Source organism: Ictidomys tridecemlineatus, chromosome 10 (assembly GCF_052094955.1).
Source record: "Ictidomys tridecemlineatus isolate mIctTri1 chromosome 10, mIctTri1.hap1, whole genome shotgun sequence".
NCBI classification, from domain to species: domain Eukaryota; kingdom Metazoa; phylum Chordata; class Mammalia; order Rodentia; family Sciuridae; genus Ictidomys; species Ictidomys tridecemlineatus.
The window spans coordinates 143,157,456-143,171,050 of record NC_135486.1 but is presented as its reverse complement, the minus strand read 5'-3'; the positions used below and the strand labels follow the sequence as shown (position 1 = coordinate 143,171,050).

The 13,595-nt window shown below is 54.6% G+C and overlaps 1 protein-coding gene across 1 annotated transcript in view; it reads left to right on the top strand.

Moving 5' to 3' along the window:
* Grin2a (glutamate ionotropic receptor NMDA type subunit 2A) overlaps window positions 1-13,595 on the top strand; it is a 330,729-nt gene that overhangs the window by 266,175 nt on the left and 50,959 nt on the right. The window contains exons 9-10 of the mRNA XM_078024622.1: window positions 2,657-2,886; window positions 8,206-8,366. Coding sequence (XP_077880748.1) covers window positions 2,657-2,886; window positions 8,206-8,366 — 391 coding nt within the window. The remainder of the gene's footprint in view (window positions 1-2,656; window positions 2,887-8,205; window positions 8,367-13,595) is intronic.

The window sequence follows — 13,595 nt, the reverse complement described above, 5'->3', positions numbered from 1 at the left end:
GCGGGGGGAGGTAGGAGAGTTTGAGCTCCCAGACGCTGCCGGAGACAGGGCCCCGCGACATCAACACGCACGCTTTTCCCCCGGAAGGTCAAACACCCAGAGGTCACGGGGCTCCACGAGGGACGTGGTTTAACTGAAACCCTCCACCTCTGAACAGTTGAAGAGCGGTCATTGCCGCCTGAGCCATCTCCAGCCAACAGCAGTAACGGCGCTGTCACCGTCACCTTGTGCTTAAGTGGACACAGTGTGCCTTCCATGAAAGGCCATGCCGTTAGCCACGCAGGGGTTCCAGTGAGCGGAAGCCGAGGCAGCTCTCTGTGGGTGACCATGCGGCCGCAGGGCAGGTCTTGACATCTGTGTGACCAGCGTCCGTGCTGTTGTGACGTCACACGTCGATGGGGTGGATATTCCTGGAGTCGGCGCCATGTGCCGGGTCGTGCACTGACAGCAGAGGGGGTCAGCTGGAGGCTGCCTCCCTCAGGAATCTTGGCGTGGGGTTGTGGCCGCATCGGGTAAACACGTGACGCAGTGACCACCGAGACCAGCACATTGAAAGAAGCGGGCAGAGGGGCGAGGTGACAGTGATGGGCAGGGTGCTGGTCTAGCTGGGTGCCAGAGCGGGAAGGGGGCTCAGGAAGGCTGGGGGCAGGCTGAGCCCTGAGGTGGGAGGACGCAGTCACACGAAGAGCAGAGGAGAGCACTTCAGCAGTGGGGACAGCAGACACACAACCCCGAGGTGGGACCCGCTAGGCACGTCCAGCAGCCAGGAGCTGACCAAGGGGGTGAGAAGAAGTCGGGGGTGAGCAGTTGGCCGTGGAGAGCGAGCACTTCACATTTTCTTCAAAATACCAGGGAAGGGAAGCCCGTGACCCACGTGTACGGTGTGAAGAGGTCACTGTCTCTCCAGGTGAAGGAAAGGACAGTAGAAGCAGGGAACCCCTGAAGAAGGTGTCCCAGTGGTCAGAGTGGTTTGGACTTGAAGTAGGAAATGAGGATGGAGACAAGTGGGTACATTTGAGAATGGTCATGAAGGGTGGGGTTTTACTTTGTTTTGTTTTCTTAAAGTGCTGCAAAGGCCATCCCATGCCCCAGTCTCTCCCTGGGCTGCAGCGTGCCCTACAAGGCCAGGATGCAAACTGCCCAGCCCTCCCGTTAGGTGGAGGGTTCCTGTGTCCTGCTCTTGTGCATGTGACGACTCCCAGGAAATGATAGCTCCACTTCCTTGTGGGGTTTTTTTGTGCAAAATGCTTTTCTGTTACATTCCATTGCACTTTATGGGGAAAGTTCATTGTAGCCCAGTGATAGTACTCGTGGATCGGGAGTCCCCGAGAGTGCCGGACAGGTCCCTTGTGGCCACCTATGTCTGATTCCCGAGAAGCTGTCACTTTGGATCAACGTGCATCTCTAATAAAACTAAGTAGTCGTGAGGTTAGCCGGTTTGACTCCAATCATTATTATTACTTTTTCCTAAGAGTTCCCAGCCTTTTGGGAATCAGTCCGTGAGATTGAAAAGGGAGGCAAAGAGGAACGGGAGAGAATGAGTGAAATGGTGGAATTGGCTGGTCTCCCCTGACTGCGGTGGATGAGGGACGGTGAGGGGTGCCCGTGCCTGGTGCGCACAGCGCCCTGCCCAGGCGCCGTCACCTCCTCAGCTGAACACACTCTGCCACTTCATTCATTGCCCGCTCCGCTCACGTTGCAAACTGGTCTCCTGGTCTCCGTAGATCTTTTTTTTTTTTTTTTCACATTTTCATTTACTTAAATGACATAAAAATTAACCTTCTGTTAAAGGAAGACCTTCTTTCCTCTCAAAACAAGGACATAAATTGATTTTTCCCTGTGCAAAACTCAGACTGGAAAACACAAACGTGAGTGTTTTACAGCCTGCGTCGGCCTCGTCTCAATAAATTTCCCCAGCATTGTTCTGCCTCTTTAGTTAAGTCTATTGCAAGGAACGTCTAAGAATCTTAAAAGGGACACGCGTAGCCGTTGCAAGGAGACGCGGAGGGAGAGAGCAGAGCCGGGTTCATTTTCTACGACCCTGCGATGAGACGCCTTCCATCTGTGAAGTGCTGGAAGAATTAAGCTCTATTGTTCTGTTCCTTAATGTCTCCATTTGGAGAGAGTTTGGGCTGGTTTAATTCCTATATCGAGCTCACTTTACATCTGAATCGAACAGGAGCCATTGCTAGGGACCATCGAGTTAGAATACCAAACACGAGGCCTGCTGAATCGCGGGTTCTGCTGGGAGGGCGCAGCTGATGCCTACGGAAGCAGCCCCCGGCGTCGGGTTCAATCAGGCTCTCTTTACATTTACCGAGGAGATTGGTTCCCAAATGGAAATCAAATCCAAATTTAAATAGGGCATCGGCTGCTTCTCCTTCCAATCCCCGTGTTTCAGAACCCTCTGCTTTCCCTTTCTCTCTCTCTTATTTTTTCCCCTATTTCTTTTTAAAGAAATGTGCCACGATCCAGTTAGATAGGAATGTGGGCAGAATGCTAATTGTTGAAGGAAGATGAAGCTGACTGTGGCTTTGGTGCTAGGACAGGTAGAGGACACAGCTGTGGTGCTACCAACCCGTCCCCAGCAATCCTCAGCGTGGCCGGCGGCCGCCCCTAGTTTTCGTGCTGAGAGTGTCTCTCCTGTCGTTCGCAGCGCCCCACGGGCCTTCCTTCACCATCGGAAAGGCCATCTGGCTCCTCTGGGGCCTGGTGTTCAACAACTCTGTGCCTGTCCAGAACCCTAAAGGCACCACCAGCAAGATCATGGTGTCCGTGTGGGCCTTCTTTGCCGTCATCTTCCTGGCCAGCTACACGGCCAATCTGGCTGCCTTCATGATCCAGGAGGAGTTTGTGGACCAAGTAACAGGACTCAGTGACAAGAAGGTAAGGTGGCCGTGCTTCCGTCTCTGTGTCAGGGTGGGTCTCAACTGCTGTCCTCAGAAGGACTGATTTGAGCTCCTTCAGGTCAGCTCACCGGCTCCGAAGGGTCTGGATCTGATCTAGCAGCACCGTCCCCCCACTTCCTGCTTCTGCGGTCTTCCTGACCATGCCTGGGTGGGCAGCCTCTGGCTCAGGGGCACAGAGCAGCTCACACCTCCCAGGGGGCATGATGGGGGACTGTCCACTGGCCTGGGCCGGGAGAAACTCAGTGTGGAGGGGCTGCTCCGCTGCAGGTGCCTCCTAGCTCTGTGACCCTGGAGAGCCTCCTATGTGCTCCAAGCCTGGGATTCCTCATCTGTGATGCCGAACATTTCACGTCTAAACTCCTGTCGAGGGACAAAACCAGCCTGCAGCTCCTCCCCACCTGCAACCGGCTGCCTTCCAACTGCCTTCCAGTCTGCTCTTGAGCTGCCTTGAGATCTCTTCAAGGAACACAAAAGGCGCAGCGAGGACCCGTCCTGTGGCTTCCTCCTTCTCAGACACTCCTCAGAGCCCGCCGTCTGTGGCCTGCTCCCCCAAGTCCTCATTGCAATGCAGAGTGTGGCAGGCTTGAGTGGCCATTCAGAAACTCCTGGAGGAAGAAAAGGGGGCGCCCAGGTGACTCTCCTTTGGAGATTTGCCTTCGGGAAGCCCGTCTCCACTGGCTGAGCTCAGCATGTCAGGCTGCAGCCCTGCGGAGGTTTTCTGTTTCCTGCGTGTGAGGATGATCTGTCTCTCTCTGAAATCTCCCTGTCGTACCTTGTTGACAGAAGTCTACCTACATCCTTTCGCCTTCATCAACAAACTGCTGCATAAAAAATCAGCCCGTGGAAAGCCTTTTACCGCTTACCCAGGGCGTGCAGGGCTGCTGACGGCGGACGAGGAGAGGCCGGGGTCAGAGGTGGCGTCCCCTGCACCCAGGTGCCCTGTGCGTGGCTGGCCTCCCCCGGAGGGCTGCCCTGGGAGCCTGAGTAGGGGCCCCTCCGCTGACCGGGCACTCAGAGCCCTTTGCCTCCTGCACCGTCCCCTCCCTGCTGCTCAGCAGAGCCCCCTGCCCATTCCCTGTCCCCCTTCCTGCCTGGCGCCCGCTGGGCTCCCTGCCTAGAGGGTGCTGCCCCCGTCTTCTCCTGGCGGCCTCCTCCTGAGTCTCAGGTCTTAGGGCAAATACCACAGGGGACGTCCCTGACTCTGGGGTGAGCTTGGCAGGGTGAGCTCAGGCACCCCAGAAAGTCAGATTTTGGTAGGAAGAAAAACCAATACACAGATAAATGTCAGGGAAGAAGAAAATGTCAGACGGGAATAAAGGTGATACGAAGAGATAAAGCGGAGGGGAGTAAACTGGCTGGGGAAGAGACCACTTTTCATGGAGTTCTCTGGCACCCGGGGGCGCCCGTACCTCCTGTGGGTAGAGAAAATGAGTGGACGGTGTTGGACCCCGGTGCCCCGGGCCTCCTGGGCTGCGTGCCCAGCCTGCGTGCCCAGCCTGCGTGCCCAGCCTGCTCTGACACGCTTTGCTGTGAAGAGCCACGCCAGGGTTCTTCAGAGGACGTGCCCCTGGCCCTTGTCATGGGAAATGCCTCTGAAGTAAAGCCGTGTCCTGTGGCTTCCTCCTTCTCAGACACTCCTCAGAGCTCCCCGTCTGGGGCTGCTCCCCCCAAGTTCCCTACCATGCAGACTGTGGCAGGGCTTGAGAGGCCATCCTGGAGGAGGAGAGGAGGGCGCCCTCTCCTGTGGACGTTTGCCTTCGGGAAGCCCGTCTCCACCGGCTGAGCTCCGCATGTCACTGCGGAGGTCCGTTTCCCCGTCTGAGGATGATTTCTAATCCTCCCTTGTACCCCTCACCCCGACCCTTATGGGTTCCTCCTGGGCACTTATTAATAAAGCAGGTTCAACCCAGTTCCTGGCCCGTGGGGCGGGGGCTGCTGCCGGAAGACCCCCAGCTGAGGCGCGGGGTGTCTGAGGCTCCAGGTGAAGCTTGGCATGGGGTCAGGGTGGCTCCGCTGGCCCCCTGTCAGGACAGCCAGCCGAGTCAGGCAAGCTCCTGTCAGGGAGCCTCCGACCCCGGGCTCCCATCAAGGCTGCCTCTGCCACATGCTCATGTCCACCAACACCCGGCTCCTCACCCGCTGAAGACCCTGCTGGAAACAGGGCCACAGGCTCCAGGTGTCCTTAGCCATGGACACAGAGGCCGAGCGAGGTCTCTAACAACAGTGTGCGGCTTGGGGTTCACAAGGGGAATGGAGGAGCAACCCGACGAATCGCTGCATTTTCCTAAAACTCTTCTTTCCCTGACCTGCGTCTCTCCCCGTCCACCACCAGTGCTTGCCTTGTTGTTCCCTGGACGACGTCAACGGGTCCCCATGTTGAAGGGGAAGGCTTAGAAAGTGAGGCTGGCTCTCCAACCTGGAGGGCGGCTGGCTTCGTGATTGGCCCAACAACTCTGGATAAAGTAAAATAGGTGTCCGAGAGGCGTGCGTAGGAAATTATCACGTGCAGGATGGGCGAGGCGTGGCAAGCGGTGGGGACGCCAGGTGTGTTTTGAAGCAGTTCACAATTAACTTTAAAAGGGGTCCTTAGTGTCCAGCTAGAGAAACTGAGGCTCAGACTCCTTACTGAGCTGCCCCCAAATAACACAGTTCCACATGGGAGGAGAGCAGCTGCCCTCGGTTTTCCCCGAGACTGGGGCAGCCAGTTCGCAGGAGCAGTGAGGGCAGCCTGCAGAGAGCCGGGACCTCCCTGGACCCTGGGTTGATGCTCTCTGTCCTGCAGGCAGGGGACGCTCTGTGCTGCCCCTTCCTTCCCTAACACCAGTGCTCGTTCCTTTCTGATGACAAAGTCCCACTACAGTGGCACAGGGCTGGCCTTCCCGGGACTGCCGTGGAGTGCCTTCCACGGAGACGCCCCTACCTGTTTCACACCGTGGGCCGGGACTCCTCTGTGAGCCGAGAAACCAAGAGTGGTGACCATTGAAAGCATAATGGATAACACCGGAGTGCATCGCGTGCAGAAGAAGGAATACTGTGGAGTTTCGTGAGCGTGGGCACGCGTGTGGGTACACACAGGGAAGCAGTGGAGTGTGCTGTGCGTCCTGCCCTAACAAGTCTGTCAGTCTCTGGTCTAGACCCCTGGATCTTGGCCCCGGGCTGAAGTGTGTGTGAAGGATGCTGCTCCCAAAGCCAGAGGACGCCAGAGCATCACAGAGGCTGAGCGTCCGTCCCCGTCACTTGCCCATCAGGGGCAGGGAAGAAGGCGGGTCTCAAAAGAGCAGCGGCTCCTCTAGGACAGTGGGGAGTGGAGTGAAGGCGTCTGTCCGCAGCTCCTCTGAGGTGGACGGCAGTGGCCAGGGCCAGATCCGTGACCACGCCCAGGTGCTCCGTCTCAGCAAGGGCAGCTGCAGGCCCAAGGAACCGGGGAAGGGGCCTCGACTTTTGGTGATGAGCGAGGACGCTGCTTGACCAACTGATTGCAGAGAGCATTTTGCAGCACAGGGGTGCACGCGCGCACACACACACACACACACACGCACGCACTCACACACACGCACACACACACACCCACACACACGCACGCACACACATGCACGCACACACACACGCACACGCACGCACTCACACACACACACCCACACACACGCACGCACACACATGCACGCATGCACACACTCACACACACACGCACGCACTCACACACACACACCCACACACACGCATACGCACGCACTCACACTCGATGCAAGGTGTGTTTTGGCGGAGAATCTCATTTGGACAAAGAAAGGACTCTCCTCCCAAAGCCACTTCTGGCTGTCTCTGAGGCCTGCCTGATCCAGGGGAAATGATCTTCAGCCCAAAGTCTCACCAACAGTGACGTGGAGTGAGTCTGGGGGAAAGAGCAGCGTCGCCGGTCGGGCTGACCTGGGCAAAACCGCAGGCTTCTCAGGCAGTTCTCCGTTCCAGGAAAGGCGCGTGGCACTGGAAGTTGGAGAGGACTCTGAGCGAGTCCTGGAGCCTGGTCTGACGTGGACCCACTGGGTGTCTTCCTTCTGGGGTCTCCAGCCCTCACCCTCTCTGAGGAGGAGGCACTCGGTGGTCTCTGTAGGTTTCAGTTCCAGCCTCTCGGCTTGCTGACCCCGCAGTCCTGGGCCACGTGACACCCGAGCCTCAGCGTCCCCATGTGTAAGTCGGGGCCTCTCAGCCTCGCCCCCCGCAGGGCCGTCCTGAGGATCCAGTGACCCCTGCCAGGGCTCCCAGCACAGCACGGGCCCAGCCCAGTCCTCACTTGCATCTGCCCACTGCCTTCCGGCTCTGGGGCTCCATATTTCACTGAAACCTGCGGCTCTGGTTCCTTCTTCCCTTCAGGGACCCCACGGGGCAGGGACCAGCATGGCTCCACTGGGAGAAGGTGGGCAGGGCCAGTGTGAGGCAAAGTGAGCTGCCTCGGGTCCCCCAGCGCTAAGTGGCACAGGCTGATTTCCCCCAGCAAGCCTGAGCTCACCGCTGTAGCCCTTCCGGTGGCCTGTCGAGGTGTAGCTGTGTTTCTGGGACTCAGAACCAGCTAGTCCTCTTGACCTCCCATCAGGTAGATTCACCTGACCTCTCAAAGCGGAGGGCAGACAGCATTCGCCAGGTGGTCAGGGGAGACGCGTGGACCACGGACAACGTGCCTTTACAGAGGCTCAAAGCCGTGCGGTCCTGGGCCTCCTCGGGAAGCGGCTGCGTAGAGCCAGCCTGCCGTGTGCCCGGAATTGTGCCTGGTCCCCTGGGCATTCCCTGAGTACAGCCCGTAGAGACTGGTGACTCCGGAAGTGAGCGGGCGAAGGGCAACAGGGTCACATTCCGGGTAAAAGTAACTACCAGCGGAGTTCAGAGCAGGGCGCGATCCGTGGGTCGTCTAGAATTTCATCACAAGGTGGAGAAATGAATTGGACTAAAATTATACCTGAATCCTAGCTCGGCCAGCATTTCCCGAGCCCCGCCTGCCTGCCTGCCTGGTATCCTGCTGGTCTGTAAGGTCACAGGAAAATGTATCCCGAAGGATACCTACTGCCACCCAGCCAGGTGGGCCCTGTGCTGGGACTGGGGGGACAGCACAGAGAAACACAGATGCTGGTCCAGCCCCTGGGGCTCACAGACACTGCACTGGAAGAGGCGGAGAAGGACGATGCACGTGTGTTTGCCTCCTGGCACCAGATGCTGTGATTGCTAATTTCCTCTTCCTGTTCTTCTCCCCTCCCCTCCTGCTCCCTGCTCTCCTCCTGGTCCTTCTCTGTCTCCGCCCCCCTTCCAGTTTCAGAGACCTCATGATTATTCTCCACCTTTTCGATTTGGGACGGTGCCTAATGGAAGCACGGAGAGAAACATCCGGAATAACTACCCCTACATGCACCAGTACATGACCAAGTTCAACCAGAAAGGGGTCGAGGACGCCCTGGTCAGCTTGAAGACGGGGTAAGGACAGGAGGCTCTCCTCCGCAGGCCTGTGGCCCTAAACCTCACAGACAGGGCTCCCTCCGCCCTGGGCTGGTCGGGGCGCGGTGCGTGTGTTCTGGACACTGTGAGGGCTGTGCTTGTTGACCCGATGAGCACCACGACTTCCTTCTGAGTTCCCTTAAGGACAACTTTCAGATGCAGAGAACCAGAGGGGTGTCTTAAACTGATAAAGGAGTTGGTCCGACTCTGTGGGATCTTCAGCCAAACAGATCTAACAGGGTTGAGACTTTAAAGAGGTGGAAAAGATCCTTATCAGATTTTAGGTAGGAGTTGGGGTTTGTGGGGGAGAGCCTGTACATACTGATTACAGCTCTCCTGTCAACTAAAACTACAATACTGATGACGGGAGCCTGCGGAGGAGCACTCGCCTAGCATGGGGGAGCCCTGGGTGCCACCCCAGCACCCAGGGGGTGGAGGACATGGGCGGGGAAGGAGAAGGGAAATAAAGGAACACAATGCGGGCTCCAATCACATCTCTAGAGGTGCAGCTAGCATTCCCGGGCACCCCTTGGCCTGTTAAGGTGCTGCACAGACTCAGTCCACGAGGCTATAGAGAGAGGTGGGCGTGTGGTTGGAGTTAAGGTTTTGGAGGGACCGAAACAGGCCCCCTACTCTCGACCTGCCATGTGACCTTGGGCAATTATTGAATTGTTCTGAGCCTCATACATAAAGCAGGAAGAGTAATAGGACTTAATTCCCAAGGATTTCTGTAGGATTAAACGAGAAACATTGATAGAAAGCCTTTTGGGCAGTGTCTGGCACAAAGACAGCACTTAATCGTAAGCGTTGTCATTTGTTGTTTGATGAAATTCTCTACCGTGGATCTTCCAAAAGTCAGGGACGTGTGAAATACAACTTAGAAGGAATTCCATTAGAGATGATTTCAGTTTAAGTGAGGGAGTTGTTTAATGAGAGAAGTTTTGATTATCTAGAAAATTAACTTTTATAGAAATATCAGCCGGGAGAGATTCCTGAGCCCGAAGGTGGCTACAGAGCCTTCTCCCGCTGCTCAGCGAAGGACCTCGTCCTCCTGGGCTGGCCTACAGGCCCCCACAAGGCCGCGCTGCCATATGACTCTAAGCCATCCAGCGGGATCTCTGCAGAGCTCCCCGGGAGTCTTCGGCAGAGAGCGCTGGGTCCTCCCAGCCTCTGCCTGCACTCTCTTTGGGATCTCAGCCGAGGCTGGGAGAGCATGATTCCCAACTCATTCACCTGCTGCTCATTCTGCCTTATAATGCTTAAAAAACTGTTGAATGAAAAACATTAAGAAAAGTGCAGAACACCTGCAGATACCAAGGACATGGCTTGACGGCTCTGCACAAACTGATGGCCCAGGTCACTGATCTCCGGAAATGCCCCCACCCGCACCCTCTTCCCTTCTGCCACCACCTGCCTTACTCTAGAGCCAGAGGCGGCTTTTTTCCATCATTGTAACGGAGGTAAAATCGCACAGTTTGTTCTCCGCCTGTCTCCTTTAGCTCCGTTCTGTGTGTGAGACTGTCGCATTCTGGGGCCTCCGTCCCGTTCCTGTGTGGAACTGCAGGTTGAGCCTCCCCCGGGTGCAGCTCTGTTCTCACTGGATGAGCCCCTCCCGGGTGCAGCCTGTCCAGGGCTGTGAGGGTCGGTGCCTCTGAGGGCCTGCTCACCCTGGGTCTGTTGCCCAAGCAGGCTCAGTTCTCTCGGTACCCACCTCGGCCTGCCTAGCGGGACCGTAGAGCATGATGTCTTCCACCTGAGAGAGATCAGAAAGGACAGGCTTTGGGTGACTTTCCAGCTCAGCCCTGGGTGTGGGACGTCCCCCCCTCAGGTCTTTTCATCAATACCTGTATTGTTGCTCTGGACAGATCGTGAACTCAGTGTGCATGGCAGCGGTTGGAATTGGTGGTTGAAAGTCTGGCTGGCTCCCTCTTTCTTCATCTATCACTCAGAGCACAAAATGGGTTGTTTTCTTTCTTTTTCATTTTTTTCTACATATAATACAAAAAAAAAATTAGAGAATTGGAGTCCATCCCTGGCTATAAATTGTACTGATTGTTTTCTGGAAGCCGTATAATAATTATGGCATCCATCTCGCCACACTTGGGCAGACGGCGGTTCACTCAGCGCTCCATCTCCTGCGTGAGGGGTGCTGGCTTTGGTTTGCACTGCTCCCTGAAACCCAGAAGCCGGAGCTCACTGTATAGAGTCTTTACAAAAGAACAACTAACTCCACACACCCTTGGGGTGCGCAGGGCAGTCTCACCCTGGGCCTTCAGACCCAGTGGGGTTAATGCTGGGAAAACCGGCTCCTGGTTAATTAAATAAATTTCTGAATACATGATATATTTATGTGATTTCAAAAATCAAAAAGCATATAAGATGAACATACTCTTCCTCGTCTGCCTAGAACTCTCTGCTCATGGTAGCGTCTGTCTTCCCAGCATGTTCTTCCAGGTCTTCTACATCAACGCATGACCCTTCATTGTGTGAGTGTACCGGCTGTCCTTGGCCAGTCCCCTATCAATGGACATTCAGGTTGTTTCCAGTCTTTAGTTATATCCTTGCACATAAAGTAGAATAAATGTCTTAAAACAGGGGTCAAGAGTACACATAATTGTAAGTTTGACAGATACTGACAACTTCACCTTGAAGGAAATTCGTATTTAGCCCATCAGTGAGAGAGCTTATTTCTCCCAAAGTCTTTGCCAGTGCAGTGCATAATGAACCTAGTAAAATTCTGCTAAGAAAATAGATTAAAAATGTGCTTGGACATCTTAATTTCACTTTTTTATTATCAGCAAGTTTTTTCAAATTTTTATACGTAATTAAGAATTGTCTGTAATTCCTTTTTTGAGGCCTGTCATTCATTCTCGTTTGGTACGCTGGTCTTTTTCTCACTAGTTTACGTATCACAGGAGTAGACCTTTTACTGGTGGCATATTACAAATGGTCTTTCCCAGTTTTTCATTTGTCTTTTGAGCCTACTGATATTTTTCCCGTGTAGGTTTTAATTCTCTTTGTGGTCAAATCTGTCAATCATTTTTATGGACTCTGGACTTTGAGTCATATTTCAAAAGCCTTTCTTCACTCTGAGGTTACAAACTAATTCTCCGGTGCTCCTTTCTATTTGGGTTGCACTGTAACACCTGGAGTTTTTCTTGATGTGTGACTTGAGATCGTGACTCTAATTCCCCAGATGGTCACGAGAACGGAACACGAGGGCCACCCTGTAGGACATCCAGGACCCACCACGGCTGGGTCTGTTGAGTATCCACTCCTCCGGACTTCCCTTCCCCTCACACCTCGTTTCCTTATGATGAGATATCACACCACTCACGGTAAAGCAACAGTGAAGTGAACTTGTGCTTAAAACACAACTCTTCACTTTCCTCCGCCACATGCAGCATTTCTAGAAGCTTCCATCTCTTTGCCGTTCCATGTCTCTCCTCCTGAGTGGCCGAACGTCAGGGCATGCCCTACCGTGCGGCAGGCCTGGCACCCCGGCTGCTGGGTCCTCTCCTTCCACCTGCGAGTCTCAGAAAGGCCTGCTGTGTGGGGTTCCATGTGCTCACCCCACAGCCCAGGGGCGTGGCTTCTTGGCAGAGCCTCCCACACCGAGGGCTTTGGATTAGGCTGAAGGAGGGTCCCATCAGCCATGTCACCTCTCTGAGCCTCTCGGTTTTCCACCTCAGAAGTGAAAGGCTGAATCCTCTTATCTCTGAAATAAGTTCTGAGATTCTTTTTATTTGTGTCAGGCACTTATTTGGTCAAAATCTAGACAAATCCTGTGTATCAATGACTATCAGTTCTGCAGAGAAAAGATTTAGGAAAGTGTTCCAAAGAGTGTCTCCCAGCCTGGCCGATGGACCGGCTGTCCATGACCCCCTTGTTAACGGTGGAGTCCAGGGCCCGGTGCGGGCCTCCCTCTCCACCCACAGAACCTGCCGTCTTCACTGACCAGCACCCCACCCACCTGCTCCAGGTGATTTGCAGACGAACTTCACCAACAGCTCCATGTGACGGAGACAGGCCTGTGAAGGGGGACAAGGCAAACACTTCTCCTTGGAATCCACCGGGGTTTGAAGGAAAGCAGAGGCAAAGTCAGGCTAAGGTTTCATCGTGTACTGGGATTTATGAAACAGAGGTGAGCTGGACATGCCAACATGGACAGAGATAGGACCTTAGGGACAGCTGATGGGGGTGTGGGCGCTGCCCAGCCAGAGGAGGAGGAGCTGTTAGTGGCCCCGGATTCTGGAACAATGTTTTCCAGAGTGCAGCCTCAGTCTGAATCCATGGGATGCCAAGGAAGGTGGCTTCTGGAGACCCCGGATCCCCGGGGGAGGGGCCCGGAAGTCTCGGGCTCTTCAGGGGATTCTGCTGTTCCTGGTCAGCTTCTGAGAGCATCTGCTCCAGAGGAGGGGCCTGCAGCCCAAGCCAGGGGAGGCGGATCGAGACTCACAGGATGACCAAGCTGTGGTCATCCAAAGCCCGTGTTCCCTGTCTGTTTGGGCAAGTGGACAAAACCACAAGCTCAGCACTTCTGCCAGGTTCAAATTAAAGACTCCTTTAGGAGACGGAGATCCTGAAGCTCAATAAGGCTGACTGATCCCTCAACGGTTTAGCTAAATCATTGTGGGAGCTGGGCTCGCTGCCCACTTGGAAATGCCAGCGAGGCGGTTGGATTTATAGTTAGAGTTCCGGGAATAATTGCAAACTGGAGTGATGTAGTAGATATGGCATATAATGCAAATACACCGAGATGACATGTCTCACGTTGTCCGGTGATCTGATCAGATGACATCCTCAAAAGGAGCTGGCTCAGAGACCCTGGAACTGGAAAGACACAGGTCGACCTGGAGTGGATCCGGATGCTCTTTGAAGGTTAATGGCCACGCCGAGCAAGGTCTTTCAAGGATGCCATCCAGGCAGGGGTTATTTGCTGTATTTATCAGTCAAACAGAATCAAGCATGGATGGTTCATTTGCAGCTGCTGAGTTCGAAAGCAGGCGCAGATACCAGGGCTGGGCGAGCTGTTCTAAATGGACTAGCGTCATCTCCAGAGGAAATCAGATCGACAGTGACCTGGTTTCTAAGATCCACCTCCACACTACAAATAAAGCTCAAAAATAATTGCCACCACATGATAGAGTCAGGAAATTTTTTCCTTAATAATAATAATAATAAACCCAGGAAAGCAGAGACATTATT